Source organism: Anarhichas minor, unplaced genomic scaffold, assembly GCF_050575085.1.
Source record: "Anarhichas minor isolate MPS153535 unplaced genomic scaffold, ASM5057508v1 ptg000003l, whole genome shotgun sequence".
NCBI lineage: Eukaryota > Metazoa > Chordata > Actinopteri > Perciformes > Anarhichadidae > Anarhichas > Anarhichas minor.
Window position 1 is genome coordinate 6,766,440 of NW_027466449.1, and position 17,203 is coordinate 6,783,642.

General features: G+C 42.7%; 3 protein-coding genes across 7 annotated transcripts; all 3 read right to left on the minus strand.

Annotated features, from left to right (window-relative positions):
* Nucleotides 1-122: 122 nt before the first annotated feature.
* Nucleotides 123-3,922, minus strand: fance (FA complementation group E). 2 transcript variants are annotated; one of them, XM_076095243.1, is made up of 10 exons: nt 3,596-3,922; nt 2,646-3,231; nt 2,410-2,454; nt 2,272-2,328; nt 1,736-1,879; nt 1,535-1,658; nt 1,268-1,343; nt 1,089-1,155; nt 858-983; nt 123-766 (listed from the first exon to the last, which is right to left on the minus strand). In XM_076095243.1, the coding sequence occupies exons 1-10, from the start codon at nt 3,793-3,795 to the stop codon at nt 662-664; spliced, it is 1,530 nt and encodes a 509-aa protein (XP_075951358.1). In that variant the 5' UTR covers nt 3,796-3,922; the 3' UTR covers nt 123-661. The 2 variants fall into 2 exon arrangements, with proteins under 2 accessions (XP_075951358.1, XP_075951359.1); XM_076095244.1 differs by lacking the exons at nt 2,272-2,328; nt 2,410-2,454.
* A 94-nt stretch (nt 3,923-4,016) lies between these two features.
* mkrn4 (makorin, ring finger protein, 4) lies at nt 4,017-7,741 on the minus strand. 3 transcript variants are annotated; one of them, XM_076095249.1, is made up of 9 exons: nt 7,607-7,741; nt 6,657-6,779; nt 6,310-6,551; nt 6,151-6,239; nt 5,797-6,047; nt 5,594-5,701; nt 5,439-5,504; nt 4,989-5,088; nt 4,017-4,890 (listed from the first exon to the last, which is right to left on the minus strand). In XM_076095249.1, exons 1-9 carry the CDS (start codon nt 7,663-7,665, stop codon nt 4,747-4,749), a joined length of 1,182 nt encoding a protein of 393 aa, XP_075951364.1. In that variant the 5' UTR covers nt 7,666-7,741; the 3' UTR covers nt 4,017-4,746. The 3 variants fall into 3 exon arrangements, with proteins under 3 accessions (XP_075951364.1, XP_075951365.1, XP_075951366.1); XM_076095250.1 differs by lacking the exon at nt 5,439-5,504; XM_076095251.1 differs by lacking the exons at nt 5,439-5,504; nt 5,594-5,701.
* Nucleotides 7,742-7,876: 135 nt separating this feature from the next.
* Nucleotides 7,877-15,696, minus strand: ppardb (peroxisome proliferator-activated receptor delta b). 2 transcript variants are annotated; one of them, XM_076095246.1, is made up of 8 exons: nt 15,340-15,696; nt 13,185-13,550; nt 12,495-12,646; nt 12,231-12,369; nt 11,406-11,608; nt 10,989-11,195; nt 10,644-10,887; nt 7,877-10,013 (listed from the first exon to the last, which is right to left on the minus strand). In XM_076095246.1, exons 2-8 carry the CDS (start codon nt 13,489-13,491, stop codon nt 9,766-9,768), a joined length of 1,500 nt encoding a protein of 499 aa, XP_075951361.1. In that variant the 5' UTR covers nt 13,492-13,550; nt 15,340-15,696; the 3' UTR covers nt 7,877-9,765. The 2 variants fall into 2 exon arrangements, with proteins under 2 accessions (XP_075951361.1, XP_075951360.1); XM_076095245.1 differs by having other exon boundaries at nt 13,185-13,553.
* Between the last annotated feature and the right edge of the window lie 1,507 nt (nt 15,697-17,203).

Here is a 17,203-nt window from a genome sequence, read left to right on the forward strand (position 1 = left end):
TTGACTGCTTTGGCAGTTTACTCCCATTTCTTTTGAGTCTTTGGCACGTGGTTAAGATTAACTTTTCTCAGCAACTTGAATTCCCCCCGTTGTGTGTGTATGTTTAAGTTTAGTTGTGGGCATTGATTTTCATGGGATTTATTTATTTTAAAAAAAAATGTTAATACAAAAAAGACAAATAAACAAGTTAGAAAGTAAAACAAGAAATACCTCAAAATAAAAACACTTAATTTCAAGGTAGAGTCCTGTATTAAAAATCCTACAGAAGCAAACCAAACCAGTTTACTTTAAGTACTAAAATTAAAAGTATTCATGCAGCAGAATAGCCTTCGACAGTGTTGTATTATTACATATAGTATATATTACGTAATACAGATGCCTTAACATACAAGCAGGAGATTAGTGTTGAAGATGGTCGAGGTGAAGATAATTCTAATCACAGCATAATATATAACACTGCATCTTATTTTACAAGATCACATTTTGTAAGTCAAATCTGAATCTACAGGCAAACCAGTCATTGTTACGCTCAAAAAAATGTGATATTTTTCTGTGTCAACCTGGTGGAATGAGGTGCGTCACTTTCAAGTAAATATTGCCAAGAGATGGACAAGAACGTATCCAAACAGTTTTATTAACGTGCATTAAGACGGAAGAAAATTCACGCGTGTGTGATTCTTTTCAAAGCAGCTTGCAGAGACTTTTTCAAGAAGGTCTCATTTACCATCAGGCAACCTTGCAGGGAGTGTTTGTGAGCAGCCGTCACCTGGAGAAACATTGATACACATGCAGAAAGGTTACAAACACCATTTCATCCACTGCTCTGCCATTATGCATGACATCATGTACAAACTTACATGACGGTTATATTTGGTGAGGACCGTTAGCATCATTTTTGCAAACTTCACAGACTTGGTGAACTGAGGACCCTGGCTGAGGAGCTGTTCGCTGAACTGTGTGAACAGTTCTTCACTGAAGTCAGGCTGAAGAAACGAAACAGAGAAACACAGGCAACTCAATAACAATGAATATTAGGACTACATGGCCTTGCAGCACTTTCACCATTAATAAACAACCGTTCATCTTACCTTAGAGTCCAGCACGCTGTGGATAACGGAGAGCACAGCCTCACCCCAAGATATTTTGAATGTCATTCTTGGGGGGGTAAAAAGACTGCATAAACACTCAATAACCATAAGAGTCTGTTCTTGTGTTGTGCTTCTTTGACTTGTTACTGCTGTGAAAACAGTTACATGTTTTATCTTACTGAAGCACCAGCAGTCTGTAATGGGAATCCAGACAGCCTTCTATCAGTCTGTTCAGCAGCTCAGCCTGCGAGTTCCCTGAAAACAAAGCAAAGTTCAAAACAGAGGATCAGTTGATGTTCGGGCCAAGAGGTGAGGAACAAGGTCATACCTTCAAAGCATCTGTTCCGTTTCTACTTCAACCAGGACACTGAATCCATGCCAGCTGCTCTGCAACTTACCGACTCTGAGCCCCCTGCAACAGGCAATGCTAACAACCCTTTCCTCACCCATGTTCTTTTCCTCTAGAACTGGTCCGATCAGAGCTTGGCACGCTGGTCTGGGATAGCGGCTACACAGCGACGTCACTGCAGTGACTAAACATCTGGAGGCCGGTTCCGACAGGGACAGGACCTGCGGTAAAAATGACATCCCGTCAGTCTCAAAACGCAGCAGCACAGTTTCCATACTCTGCATATCCAGTGATGGACCTTCTGCAGCAGGAGGCTCCTGATGAGTGTTGCTGCCGTGCTGTAGCTGAAGTCAAGAGCAGGAGTCAAAATACTGCTGCACAGGTTAGGCAGCGTTTGCTCCGGCAAGTCAGGAAAACTCAGCATGCTGCAGAACACCTCCACCTAAACAGGAGAGGGTGAGATGTGAAATTAGACCTTTCACCGCTCATCAGCAAGCAAAAGATCGTGTTGAGTGTCGCTGTAAAGCACAACAAGCTAAAGTCACCAGTGGAACAAACGCTGTTAGTTTATAGTCAGTTTCTTATATTCCAGATGCTACACTTTCAGAGACGTCTGTACAATGTAATACCAACTACCGTTGTGAAACTTATGTTCAATTATTAGTCGACTCAAATCACAATTTCTGAGCCTTTATTGGTGTTGTGTGCCAGTGCATTAAAAGATGTACCCAATAATTTGTCTCATCACCTTTATAGTTCAGTTTGCAATACAGACGCATTAATGCAGGAGTTAAACATTGACAAAAAGTCTGCTAAAGAACTTTGAGGACATACTTGGCCGGGGTCACAGTCGTTTAATACTTTGAACACCTCCATTGAGATCTGGTCCCACTGCAAACAGACAATAATTATTATAGGAAAAGTAAACGTCACTCTCAGGCTGTGATGGCTAGAAGAAAGAGATATTCTTACTTCCGTCTGATTTTCCAGTAATTCTTTTATTTGAAGAACAGAGACCTAAGAAAAGTAAAAAAAAAAGTTGGTATTTCTACTAAAACTGTGACCTGGGTGAGTACACTTGATTTGATCACTTGGAAAGGTGTTATCAGGAGGGCCTCCTATCGTTTAATGGAATAAAGAATGTAAATGATGTACATATCAGTGAAGACGGGACAGATGACGCCTGCTGATAGAAGTATGGTCTCTACCTTTATATGTTCAGGCAGAGCGCCACATGGACCGTCTGGTGCTGGCTGCAGTTCTTCACCAAGCGTTTCTGCTGGAGCAGCACTTTCCGATCTTCCCGATGTCTCCTCTCTCGTGCTCCATTCATCAACATCGCAACATTCACCACCAGAGACATCCATCTTCATCCTTTTACTCCGCTGGCCCGTTTCCTCACAATCTGAGTCCAGAGTGACAAAGCTGCCCTTTCTTTTCCGTTGCGTCCTCAGCTCTGATGAACCAGACGCATGTTGAGAATCAGATTCTACCGTTGGACCGCTGAGGCACGCGGCCCATCCTCCGGTCTCACCAAAACCAACCAAACGCTGGGACAGCTCCTCGAGTCTCTGGCTGCACAGTGGAGTGTACAGAGGGGGGCCGTCGTGGGTCCCAGTGGCTCTCTCCAGCTGTCTAACCAGAGCGATGACCCAGGGGCTCGGACGAGGGTCCTGGGTGAGGCATTCGAGGAGACGAAGCACAGCGGGCCGAGGAAGAACCGAGTGGACCAGATAGACGAAGGAGAGCAGGTTGTGTTTAAATAATGCTGGGAACAGGCATACCAGGGGTTCACTAGAACAGGTGAGGGGGAAAGAATTGGTGTGAGGCATAGGGATGTGACGTAATACGGTAGATGTGCACCATTTCTCTTAGGTTGGCACTTATGAGGATCCAAGCACGACTTCTCAAACTAATTTATTTACTTGTTCCCAGTGCATACAGGCTCACAGTGGTAGGACACAAGTACTAATTATTATAATAATAATAATAATGTAGTGGAATTATATTTTGACATTTGACCAGTGAAATGTCTGCAGAGAGAAACGCACTTATTTCTACATTGAAGGTTCCTACACTTGTTAGCAGCTTCTATCCCCTCTTTTACTCCCGAACAGACGTTACACGTATTTGACAGAAGCCTGGTGCGGTTACTCACACAGTTAGCGGCTGGTCTTCAGTCTGGGGACACGTTACTTCGTCTTGGCACAGCGTTTCCATGAAGGGACACAGGGACATGTCCGGGTTGACACGCTGCTGCCTGTGGAAGACGTCCAGAGCTCTGAGAGCGCCGGAGGTTCCACACAGAAGCGACCGAACCAGCAGCTTAGCCTGCCCGTCAAACCGACTCACAAACATACTGCCGGGTGAACTTTTACACAGCGCCCGCACCTGCCAAGCAGCCACCCCGCCGGTTCTGTTGACATGTCTTCTTCGCGAGTGTCATTTCACGAAGTTTGTGCTCCGACTTCCACCTAGTGGTGAAACTCAGAAGCAACAGGTTCCAGCCTCTCAAACGCAAATCTCACCCATTTATACCTGCAAAACGTAAAAAAAAATAAAAAAAAGCACGAAAAACCTTTTCAGTGAGAACTTGTGAAGCAATTTTTTATTTTCTGTGTACAAGTACAGCTTGTTTAAAAAGAAATAAAAACTTACATTTCATATTCTTGCCAAATCTAGGGGAAAAAAGGGTCACATGACTTGAGTTATCAGTAGGGGACATTAGCAAGAAGGGGTACAGCATATATTTTTATCTAGACAATTAAAACTACAATCCACACTTTAAAAATATCAAAATGGTGCAAATTGCTAGGAGAGAAGTCAGAATAGAGCACTCCTATTAATTAGAAGTCATTGGAAAATTAACAATTTGCAACATGTTGGAAGCACTATGGCCACAGGACATAAATAAATCCAAACTAGCAGGCCACAATATCATTAGATAGATGCATCACATCTGGGATGCTCACATCTATTACAGGGGCAAATAACCATGTGCCACAGAGAGCCAAGAGTACACCTACTCATTACCTAACAAGCTGTAGCAGGTGATTTCACAAGTTAGTTCCTCTTTGGTTGTGTTTACAGCTAGTCAGTAAAATCACCTGCTGCAGTGAGACTGTAATTAAAAACTAACACACAGGGCCCTCAATGGGGCAGGGTTGTCATCCTGAATCTTGATCAGTTCTCAAGAGAAGATTTCAATACTGACAGATGGTTCAAAACACAGCCATGCATTCTTCAGGGGGCAATTGAATAACTAAGACCCCATTCAGTGGTTTCAGGCACTGAAGAGATTGAAAAGGCTCAGAAACCATACTCTTCAGATAGGTAAAAAGGAAAGCCGTCGTCTTCATCATCATCAGCAGCGTTGTGGTCCCTGAGAACGGTCATGGCTACGAAAAGATTAATTAAATCTACACCATCGTAGTCTTCATCTTCTGTGTAATACTGTTGAGCAAGAAATAAATGTAAAGGAAGAGTAAACACATAGCTCACCCATACCAGTGGTGGTGAGAACTGGATAACAGAACAGGGATTATATTTACCGGAAATGACCCGCGAGGAGCATGTTTGTCATGCCGATAAAGGCACTCCGTCTTGAAGGGACAGCATCTGTAGCGGGTGTAGTAATTGCATCTTTTCTTACTAGAGTCATGAGACAAGACCGAACAGGAAGGAGTTTTAGTTGCATGTGGGCATTTCTCAAAACAACAAACTACAAGATCAGCATTGGCTAGAACTTCAAATACTAAAAAGGCAAAACTACATGGAATAAGGCAAGTTGGCTTAACATGTTTATTTTTATATTGCTGTCCCATTTTGTAATCATTACCAATGTAGGACCTTCAGTATAATAGACAGTTCTACCGTGACAATACATTTGAATCCAATCAGGGTGAGTCTTACAGGCCCCCAGAGAAATGTGTCACATCTCTCTACTTTTGAAGCATTTCCTGTTAAAACATGTTAAGACAGATCATCACGTTGCTTTACACCTCAAGAAGGATCGCTTCCCGTTATGGATAGTGAGAAAGGTGTCTGGCTTCAGATGAGAAGTACAGCTGGAGGGGCATGTCCAGTATGAAGAACAGGTTAGACCGTCAGCCCAGCTGTAGTGTTTAGTGCCGCTATCAAAATATTCACAACATACCTGAATTTCTCTTTGAAGGCAGCAATTAGGCTTTCCTTTGCTTGTCCTTCAACCCAGTGTTTGTTTGGCACATAAAAGGCAGATCTCACTCGACACTGTGGGCAGCTCCTTGGGAATCATCATTGAAACACTGATGTCATGTCAAATCCTTTACACGCATTGTCAGACGCAGTTAAATATTCAAATATTTGACTTGAACCTACTTTACCACATCCGGCCCGAGGTCTTTCGTTTTCCTCCAGGTCATGATGCATTGTAAACAGAAGGAGTGATTGCAGTTGGGCAAGATTCCAAAAACATGGTTTCTTGGATCTGTCTTTTCATACACCTTGTCCATGCAGATGCCACAGGTCACATTTTGACTCCGGAGGAAGACGTCCATTTCCTCCATATTCCCTCGGATACTAAAGGCCGCAGCAGCTGCACCGTCCTCCATTGTCTCATTGGAAGTCTCCTGGACACAGAAACTTTAAAGTCAGCAACAGCCTCCTGGGTTTAATTTTGGCTTGATTCACCAACATGCCATGTATAACGAACACACTTATAATCAAGCAAACCTGCTCATTTCTTCCTTCACGTGCACACGCTTGAACAGCTTCTGAACTCTGGACCGATTCCCAAGAGGCAGTGAGAGGAGTGTTGGTATCTGTAAAGAAAAGCATAAGTATGGAGAAATGCTAACCAAAGGCAGCATCATCCGTGAAAACATTCAATACCTTGTGCTTGTTCCTCAGCAATATCTGCTGCCAGGAGCCCAGTGTTGTGCGGAGGATTTGAGATATTAACCACCAACTGTGGTCCGTTGTACGCCGGCCTGGACAGCACGTCCGCCTGCAGGAGAGCAGGCTCTGACCCTCTTCTGTCAGGTGGAGTGTAAGCCACACTAGAGGAAACCGTAGGCACTGAACCTCTTCTACCTGCAACAGCTGCTACAACTTCAGGTAGGACATGGAGATACCTAGCGGTGGGCAATATTCAAGAGCTAAGGTAATCCGTGTGCATGACATATACACTCTCGTTTAATTACATACAACCGAGGGACGTGGGGATAAAAAGAGCGTACCTGCAGCGTTCACCATACCAGCATCCACCTTTCTGAAAGTACCTGCATATTTGTGGTATAGCTGGCCATTCATGTCGGTAACTACATCTTGGACCCAATCTGCAAGAGCCATTGATGAAACGCCTGTGATGAAAAGGGAAGAGAGTGAACTTCAGCCTTGTAACGTTAGCGTCAAAAGCAGCATGTTTCTTACATGGCTGAGGCAATGGACATCATTCATTATTCAGAGCGTGAGGCTAGGACAGCCTCACCTGTGTCAACACCTGAGACCTCTGCTTTATGGCCCCGAGTCGGTCAAGTCACAGAGCTGAGACGTTGACTTTAAAGTCCTCATTTTGCGTGAAATCCTCTATTCTCCGGTCAGTAATGCATATTTAGAAGCAGTTACATAAAGCATAACATTACATGAAAATAAGCATGTAACGTTAACTAATTAGGACCAGTAAGTGGAAATAGAAATACAGAACCGTGAACGTTAACCCGACCGTTTGACTTAACGTTACACACACAAGTTACCGTTAATTTAGTAAGTTATGTCCAGAGTTTCATTTAATCACGATTTTAATATTAAATGTGCGCGATAGATCAAGTTAAGCACGGGGTTGCAATAACTGATACGAACTTAATGTTATTGTAACTGTCAGCAACGCTTACCCGCTTTCTTTACACCTGTTCACCCATGTTTATTTTCAAATGACTCTCCACACCAACACTCTCAAAACAACCACTAAAAAGTACACTTTTCTTGTTTTATTAACAAAATTTAAATCGGGAAAAGTCACTTTTTCGCCACAGTCCTTCTACTGCAGCACAGCGTTTAAAAGTAGCTTGTCGTTAGAACTCATGGACAAGTTATCTTAGTAACGTTTCTCAAGATCAGAGCGACTACTACAGAGCAACCCGTTATTTGAGCACTTTCATTGATGATCATACAACCAGCCTCCGCTTACCTACAGATGCTTGCATTACGGACCAAGTCCATCCTCCGTGTGTTTCGATCACCCTCCATCTCTCTCTATCTAAATAGTCATCAGCCGGCTCCTCGTACCAATCAACGTAGCAACGAACCAATAGAAACGAGACGTTGACGTGACGTATTCCAAATTCCCATTAGCGTGTGTGAACGAGCCCAACGTTTAATTAGTGACGTAACCATACCAGGCACGTGCATTCGACATAACTCTTGTCTCTCTATAAAAAAAATAAGTAGAACATCAGTGTGATTTCTAATAAAAGTTTATAAGTGAGATGTAACTAAACTAGATCTGCAGATATTTTACATGCGACTATAAGGACGAAATTATTTCAAGTCTTATTTTGTGAACAAATATGTCAATCCCAATCACTCAGACAGGCATTGAGGTAGCTTACATCAACTTTTTTGGTGTACTTTCTCGCTTTATCCATCCACACCCTTTGCTATGTTGGATCACCAGCACATCAGCCAATAATATCAAATTTTTTTGCCACGTGTATCAATAGCAGGAATTAAGGCAACAATAAAATAAAAAAATAAAAAGTCAGCGATCAGATGAAACAGTGGAATAATGTCACAGATCACACATTAGAGGTAGATAGGGATCAAGACAGATTAAGAGCACAAGAGGAGATTTCTGAAGGACCATGTGCACCAGTGCTGACATGCTGAAGTCCATTCAGAGTCAAAACGGTGGGACGTCCTGCAGAATAGGAGGGGAAGAAAAACAGTTGGAAACGTGTGATTGTTGGCTCTAGTATTGTAAGGCTGTTACACTTCGTGGCTCTCCTAACAAATCAGACTGCACACAAAAAGGAAGGTGATCTAGGACTGTGGTTATATCTGGTGTGAATACATGAGATGCTGGATGCTGATTTCTTATCATAGATTTTCCCAATAATGACAAGTGTGGTACAGTATGCTGGTTTTAGGTAAATCCCGCGCAGGTGTGAAATCCAAATTCCTTATCAAGGAAACGTTTGTTGGTATGCTCGACAATATATTTGGTGCAACCTAAACTAAACAGGCAAGCATGTAACATGAAAAAAACACATGTACTTATTAATACATAAAACAAGATGATTCATGTTTTGCCCTTACAAATATGATTCAACAATTACAAATAATTGGTAACAATTACACAGACTACCCTTAAAATGCTAAACCTTAAAATGGCAAATTCATGTCATTTGCATGTTAAAAAAACAGAAAGAAAAAACAGAACATGCGGTCCCTTGAACTTCAATGGGTTATGAGTTTATAGTGTTATAGAGACTAAATCTATGCAGCATAGTCCATTAGTTACCACTTGGGTAGATGGCTTTAGGACAAAACCTTTATGACTTGGATCTCTGCATTTATTGAAAAATGAAACGGTATTGCACAGTCAGCTGCTTTGAGAGAGCTCTACACTGCTGGAGCCAGCCCAGTTTGTGTTCTATCAACCAAATGGCAAAGTAGCGGTCATTGATGACAGTCATGATGATGATGATGATGATGATGATGATGTAAACAAAAAACCAAATTTGTGCACGTTCAGCTTTACCAAAAGTCTTGAGAACAATCACTCTATCAAAGACATTGGCATCAAAATAAACTTTACGGCTCTTCTCTAGTTCTACTATGCCATTGGTGTCAGAACCCGAAAGTCTTTCCCTTCACAAACAGAGAGCCGAGGGGAGTGAGGCGGAACTCTCTAGAAACTGCTCTGGGGTCAGCTTTGCTATTAGAATGTAACAGGAGCAGCCTCGGTGAGAAAACAAAATCCCTCTCTCTCTGTTAAGTGACCGTTGTGGGAAACTTTCAGCAAATGATTCCAGATGCTCATCTCACACACACACACACACACACGCACACACGCACACGCACACCCACACCCACACCCGCACACCCACATACACACCCACACATACACACCCACACATACACACCCACATAACTGTGCTGAGGGTAATGCTGACATTGAGAAGACTTTCCTGATTGTGTTAGCCCTGCCACGTCACTTTGCCTCATCTGCATGTTAAAATCCATGCCCGTACGTGGAACAGTGCTTGTACTGAATGCAGTGTAGTATCATGAAGGTTAATTCAGTCTGTAACAGTATTGCTAAAAGCAAGTCTGTGCTGGGGAATACTAATACATGTCTTTGTAGATCTCCTGTAGTAGAGGGTGGAGCGAGGTCTCCGACTCAGTCTTTTTGATCTTTTGGACGAGCTGAACGTTCTCAGTAACTAGCTGACGAAGGTCGGCCATCTTCTGCAGCAGCTTGGGGAAGAGGTAGGCTGAGTCAGAATGGTTTGCTTGTAGGTGGAGGTCCAGGGCCTGGAGGATGTTGTCCTGACTCTGCTCCACCTGCTTCACGTTCATTAGCCCGGGACGATCTGAAGAAGAAGAAGAAGGGACACCTTATGATGAGTCATACTTTACACGAAGCAAACATGCAGGGTTTCTGCAGGGTTCACCAAGTTGAATTTAAGATTTTTTTTTTTATTCCTTTCTAATGACACATAGAACACAATTTAACAACCGTTTCAAACCCCGACAGACCAAAGTATGAAGGTATGATGGAGAACCAGCAGGCACAAAATGGCAGAGGTTTAGTATATAGTATAATATATATAGTATAATATAGTATATAGAACTAATTTCTAAAGATATAATTCATATAATTAATGCAATCTGGACCCAGCATAAAAATGGATGGTTGGATTAACCAATTAAAAAAGATGAATTCATTTAAGTTGATGTCTTTGAGTGTAACAGCTTCCTGGCAGTGAGAGTGTTTGCTTCAGGTCTTATGGTGCTTTCTGACTACACACGTCATGACTGACATTACTGAGAATGTATTTAAGATGTTTGTAAATAAAGTGTACGCTGGTTTTAGACCCTCTTCAGAGGACACTATTAATGAAATACTTTTGAAGACTTCTCAAGACCTGCAGATACCTTGAACACAACAAAAAGCAAATATGACATTCTTCATACTTTACTAGAAAAGCCTTCGCTCTCACCTCCACAGAGAATAATGGCAGCAACAAACAGCGCCAGGTCACTGTCATCCAGCTCCAGAGCGTTAAACTTGACCGCAAACTCAAACTTGGGCTCCATGATCTCACTGAAGGGCTTTCTTAAGCTGCGCAGGAACTCCCTGGTCACAAAGCCTTTACCATTGGCCACCAACAGTCCATCTTTGTTCATGAGAGAGGGCAGCATGGCAAATATAGCCTCATGCACACCATACTTCAGCAAAGTCACCTGCAGACAGCATGCAGACAATTGTACATTAGTGCCAAAAAAAACAAAAAACAGCCGTATATCCATCATCTTACCGTGGAGCAGAGTAGACAGTCACTCACCTGGTCATTAAGGTAGAGGTCCACAAAGCCCGGAATGCTCTTGGCAAACTCAGTGAGCTCTCGCACGGTCTCCACGGTGGTGCATTGGCAGCGGTAGAACACATGGACACCGATCTCCTTGGTGAGGGGCGCACCTTGAATTAACTGGCTCCACACCAAACCCCCTTCTGCCTTCCAGAGCGTGTCCATGTCGTAGATCACGAACGGCTGAACGGGAGACAAGAACACATTTATCGGAAATTACCATCGGTTACTTTAAAGTTTGTCGGATTGTCGGATTAGCATAAAACACAAGAATGGATTATGTAGCAACAGCTAAACCAGAATAAGTTAGACTGATTAAAACAGTGTAGTATGGCGTTAAGGGTCAGAGTCACAGTAAAACCGGTACTAAGCCGTTCTGAGGGTAGAACGTACCGAGGTGCTGCTGGTTTTGCCCGACAGGATGCTGCGGGCCCTCTTCTTGGTCATAATGAGGTTCTTCAGGTAGGCGGTGTTGACTTGTTTGGCCAATGTCTTCAGGTCTGAGCCACCTGGTTTGCTGAGGTTCACTTCTTCAGCAAGCAGGCCCGCCACCAGCTTCTTCCTCTCCGCCTCAGGCATACGTCCGTATCGGATCGCTAAACGCACGCACACACACACACACACACACACACACACACACACACACACACACACACACACACACACACACACACACACACACACACACACACACACACACACACACACACACACACACACACACACACACACACACACACACACACACACACACACACACACACGTCTTATTTTTGAGTGAATATTTCAGGAGAGAATCACTGAGCGTGGTTCTGATGTTCTTCTTTGTGGAACAGGTTCCTAGTTGGCAAGAAATCTTAATTCGCCATCACCTCAATAACAGCAGAGGAGCATGTTTTAAAAGAGCATGAGACTACAGAGACCTTGGTGATTGTTTTCTCTTGCTCACTAACAGAGTGCACAAATGCATTTCACTCTTCGAGCATTTATCAATGCAAATCAATAACAAGTTAACATCCACTGGAGCTAGAATGTGAAAAAATTCCAAAGGAGATTTGCAATGGATTTCTTACCCGCTATAGATTGAATCCTATTCTTTGAAACTTAACCATTCTCGGTAAGTTACATCGACATTCAGGTCATGGATTTGTAAAATGACTTTAAATAACATTTAAGTTACGGACATGGTTCATTTGCTAAAATATTTTTCGCTCTCACCATCATGCGACATTCCCAAAGAAAGGCACTTCTGAAAGCGACAGTATTGGCACTTGTTACGATTCTTCTTCTGAATCTTGCAGGCGCGCTCGCAGCGATCGTATTCCAGTTTCATTCGCACGGTACGCCGGAAAAAGCCCTGAGTGAGAAACAAAGCAACTGGTTCAGCAACTCCTATCAGACGGCACCAAACTGCTGTTATCGATATTTTTTAATCTCACTTAGCTATTCTGCCGTGACGCGCGCACACACACACTGCATTACCTTGCAACCCTCGCAGGCATGCACCCCGTAGTGAAAGCCAGAGGCCTTGTCCCCGCAGACCTTACACTCCACGCTGATCCCAGACGCTGTGCTGTCGTTTTGGCCGAGACGCAGCTGTTCCGACAGCGAGGGTGACGAGGTATGAGACAGGTCTGAAGAAAAAGGGAAAAAAGCATGAATATTGACGAGGCGATCTTGAAGATTTTCCGTGAAACAAATGACCGTCAAGTCATTATCTATCGCCGAACGAGGTAGAACAATGATTGAGCCTTTTGCCTACTGTTGAAAATATTGCAAGATGTATATAATAACAGTATTGCAAGCTGGGTGTCTGTGGTGACATTCCTGAAACCCCACTGCATTACAGTTTTTCTCCATTGTATACACACAGAAAAAAGAACTATGTATAGAATTTGAATTTGAACAGCCTGTTCACCCTGCTGCCATCTGGCAAGCGTTACTGAAGTATCCGCCACTGTGCCACCAGACTCCAGAGCAGCTTCATCCTCCACCCTCCACATATAATATAGTTGGTCTTACGTAGCAAAATGGAAAATAAATGAACCTATAGCCCATTGTTTCCACACAAATAGAAATTCTCAATCAACCAGGAACTCTTTTAAGGATTGACACTTGAATGTCATGCACCATTTCCAATGACTTTCCAGGAAGCAAGTCATGAGATCGTACCTGTGTAGGTGGAAGCTGCACTGCTGTTTTGCTTGCCGTGATTGTTTTCCTCCTGATCCAGAATCTCTTTCTCTTTTTTCTTCTGGTCCCCTTTCAGGCCTTTAGAGGGAGGAACTACCTCCTTCTCCTCTTCATCATCACTTTCCTTGGCCTTTAACTCTTGCAGGTCTGACACACTTGTCCTCCCACAGCTGTCTGAACCTCCAAACTCTCCCTCGGGTGGCGTCCACCTGACATCAGCAGAGTCCTGGGGGGATTTGGACTTGCTGTGGCCGTTCACCCTTTCGCGCTTCTTAGTACCTTCCATGGTTGCAGTTTAAGCTGTCTCAGCGGCTCCCCTCCTGTCACGTTGTCATCATAGTTCCACTACTGAAGAATAAAAGACTTGTTATATTAAAATGAATAATGTAAACATAACATGTGGACGTCATACAAAACAACTCTGACCACTTCATCACCGTCAGCTAACGCTACTTTGCTATTTCATCCAGCATGTGAGTGGTTAACAGTCCAAGACCAGTGACCGCTCACTAGCCCAACTGAGCTTTTACGCTTGTCAATACATGTTGCAGAGCAAAAATACTCACCAAAATGATAAGTTTTTCATACAAGCACATTAGTAAAAATGTGTATATAGTTTGGCTATTTAGCTTTAATGAATCACTTATAACTGAAATAAGTGTGACACTTTGACAGTGTGTTTACTTTCCCCGAGACAGTCCATTACTACTGGTTGTGTTTGAGCAGCCAGGTAGTGTCCTTGATAGTAACAGGCTTTTCACATGATACACACACACACACACACACACACACACACACACACACACACACACACACACACACACACACACACACACACACACACACACACACACACACACACACACACACGCTTGGCAATAGGAACAGCCAAGCAGGGGACTCAGACTATTAAATGCCCTAAAGTTCAAATTTTGATAAGGGTGGGTGATAACCATTAAATCCTCTATCATGGTACATGTTATTGATACGGTATAGTACATTTTCTGTCAAAAATAATCATTATAGATAGTCAAGAATGTCTATTTATGGCTAATGCAGCAAATCTAAAAAAATAACAGATGAAGGCACATTAAAGATCACATTAAAATCTAATACAGCCACAAAGCCGTCCGGCTCATTGGTTAGAAACATGCCCACAATGGTCTTCCACAACCAGAGATGTTAAAGGCACAGCCGCCACCCTTTCTTACTCATTTTTATCAGGATAAAATCTAAATTACAAAACGCAGGTCTGTACACAAATAAGGGCCCCATTCCCATGAAGACAGAGGGTCCACAGCTCGAACGTCCTACGTTAACCACAGCGTTTGGCCTGACATTTACGTGTCCTAAACATTTCAGTCTGTTCCCCGCTATCTTAAAAAGTAAACTTTGTCTCTGCTGGAGCTGGGAGACATCTGTATTATTGTTTGCCTCATTTCCATGGTAGGGTGCAGTGTGTACTTGGGTGCTTTAAGGGGACAGGGTGCATGCACTATGTACACATTGAGCAGGTCGACGGCAGTAGGGGAGAGGGCTTTGATGGTGGGGTTAAATAGTTCAATTTAAATATTTGCCCCGCGGCCCCCTAGTGGATTAATCCGTGCATGCTTGTAACATTAGCTGTGCCCGGGACACACATCCACAGTGTGTACTTATTACAGATGTATTAATGTGTTCCCGAATAAACATCGTCATTACATGATGGCCCAAAGCGTCACGAAGTCTGAGCTTTGTTTTCATAACGTGTAGGGATCAACACAGCTCAGGTTGTCTGCTGAGACCTGTCGGCAAGCAGACAACCTGTCACACTTGTTCTCGGAAATATCTGCCCACGTTACTGTGAATGACAGGACCGTAACTGGATACGGGCATTTGAGAAATGAAAAGTCAGCAAAGTTATAAACATGGCTAATGTCAAACTTTTTAACTCAAAGTGAAAACAGTACGATACGTATAGATGGGTAGCTTTAGCCTGTCAGTCGGCCGTCGAGGAGAGTCGGCACGGCTAGCTAACCTAGCTAGCGCTAGTTAGCTACTAACCTTGAATACTACTACTAGCTGTTAGCGTGGCTGACCCACATTCCCGTGTGTGCCTTTAAATAACGTTAGCAGACTTGCCAAGTTAGCTTACCTCTCCCAATACTGCTGCTGGTTCAGGGGATGTTTACGCTACGAGAAATGTGCCAGGCTAAAATAAACATGGAGCGAAAAACAGTCGCTACAGTCCCGTCCAGGATCGATCGGCTGTTGACAAGTTGTGTGAAGTCACAGCAGCAGGAGTGAGCTAGTCGCAGGAGCTAACGTCAGACTGCTAACATAAACTTAGATTGACGCGGGCCTTCATGTAGCCGACACACCGCTGAGCTCAAAAGAAAAGAAAAAACACTTTTAACACTTTTGTTCGCTACCATGTCACATGCAGATAAGCACAGTGAACTACTAATCCCTCCCCGACTCTCTCCTTGTTGTTCCGCTGTGCTTTGCTTCACCCCCCCTCCCTCTCTCCTCCTCCATCGTCACATGCCAGGACAACACAGCGCCCCCCCCTCCATACACACGCACGCGCACACCTTCCCCCCCCCCGCGCGCACGCACGCACGCAAACCCACACACCAGGCTGGATCCAACAAACAGCTTTCTGGGGAGTCAAGGTCTCTCTTATAATAATTATGCGCTGTTGTTTCTGTAACATGGGCATTTATTTTGGATCCGCACTGATACTGAAAAACCTTCGTAATTGCTGCAAAAAATAAAACGTTCTAGTCCTTTAGCGCCAATTGTTGATTTGGTTTGAATACAATTGACTTCATTAGATAGGATTGGACTGCATGACAAAACACAAAATGAGAAACAAAATGTATTTATCTAATGATTTTTCCAGCCACATTTTACATTCCAACCAGGCAAAGCAAGAAGCACACTGTGCAGCTTAATATCAATATGTTTAATTATATTGACTGCTTGGCAGTCAACACAATTTATCAGTTGACGTAATAAGCGCCTTAAAGGAAAACTATGGTTTATTACAACTTGGGTTTTAGTTTTATTGCTCGGGCCAGTTCTATCACTTATGATAACATTTTACTAAGGTAATTGCTGAGATCTGCGAACAATACGTTGCCTGTAATGAAGAGAAACTCTATGCCTAAATCCAGTTTTCAGACTTTTATTATTTACTTGTGCATATTTAAATTTTTTCCTAAATTAATTTGTGGTTAATATATTCATTACACAGTAATCCTGGGGTCCATCATAGGAATAAATGGGGGGGCTTAGCAGCTGTTTTTTGCTCTTGGCCACACAGGTTAATGCATTTGAATTTTAATTTAGTTTTATTTTTTCAAATCTGCATTCACAATTACATGGATTTAGAGGAGCAGATTTAAATCAAACATATACTTTCCCAAGAACAAGAAAGTTCAAAACAACTGAATTTAATTTAAAAAAGAAACACATATCAAAGGTTTATTTAAAAGCAGTTAAACTCCCCCATATACTGTATATAGAAAATAAGTATAACAGTCTATAATGTATTCTTTATGTATTGATTGATTGTATTTATGTTTTTTTTGTGGTTTTACTGTAACTCTCTGAAATCTGGATAATATTAATTATTGTATAGCAGAGTCAAAAATAGTCCCCAAAAAAAGGGGAGAAAAACTGAATGCTTGCCGGTAAAACTAGGATGTTGACAACACGACTTTAAAAAAAAAACTTACGGATTCTAAAAATCAATCCAGAAGACATGTAGTTTGCTCTGTGTGTCAGCGGATGTCTCTGTTAACTCATATGTGCAGACTTCTGTTTGTGAGAGTTGTCAAATTAGTCATCGATGACACATTTTAACCCAGAACAAGTGACGTGCACTCAATTTCAAACTAAAGCGGATGTGCAGTGTGAAAATTCAGCAGTGTGGGTTTCAATTTGCTCCACTGTGAGGTCTTTGTAATTAAAATGTCACCTTTCTTATAACTTAATACAGTTATAGTATTCAT

What these genes read in the sequence shown, in the direction of transcription:
- ppardb (XM_076095246.1), bottom strand. Translation starts at nt 13,491, where the DNA reads ATGGAAGGTACTAAGAAGCGCGAAAGGGTGAACGGCCACAGCAAGTCC. An exon ending in ATGCCTGCGAGGGTTGCAAG is followed by an intron (nt 12,370 to 12,494) that starts GTAATGCAGTGT and finishes TTTCTCACTCAG; the next exon opens with GGCTTTTTCCGGCGTACCGT. An exon ending in ACCTCTACCTTAATGACCAG is followed by an intron (nt 10,888 to 10,988) that starts GTGAGTGACTGT and finishes TGCTGTCTGCAG; the next exon opens with GTGACTTTGCTGAAGTATGG.
- fance (XM_076095243.1), bottom strand. Translation starts at nt 3,795, where the DNA reads ATGTTTGTGAGTCGGTTTGACGGGCAGGCTAAGCTGCTGGTTCGGTCG. An exon ending in TCTAGAGGAAAAGAACATGG is followed by an intron (nt 1,344 to 1,534) that starts GTGAGGAAAGGG and finishes CTTTGTTTTCAG; the next exon opens with GGAACTCGCAGGCTGAGCTG. An exon ending in ACAGCGTGCTGGACTCTAAG is followed by an intron (nt 984 to 1,088) that starts GTAAGATGAACG and finishes TCGTTTCTTCAG; the next exon opens with CCTGACTTCAGTGAAGAACT.
- mkrn4 (XM_076095249.1), bottom strand. Translation starts at nt 7,665, where the DNA reads ATGGAGGGTGATCGAAACACACGGAGGATGGACTTGGTCCGTAATGCA. An exon ending in TGCTGAGGAACAAGCACAAG is followed by an intron (nt 6,240 to 6,309) that starts GTATTGAATGTT and finishes TTTTCTTTACAG; the next exon opens with ATACCAACACTCCTCTCACT. An exon ending in GGGAAGCGATCCTTCTTGAG is followed by an intron (nt 5,089 to 5,438) that starts GTGTAAAGCAAC and finishes TCATGACTCTAG; the next exon opens with TAAGAAAAGATGCAATTACT.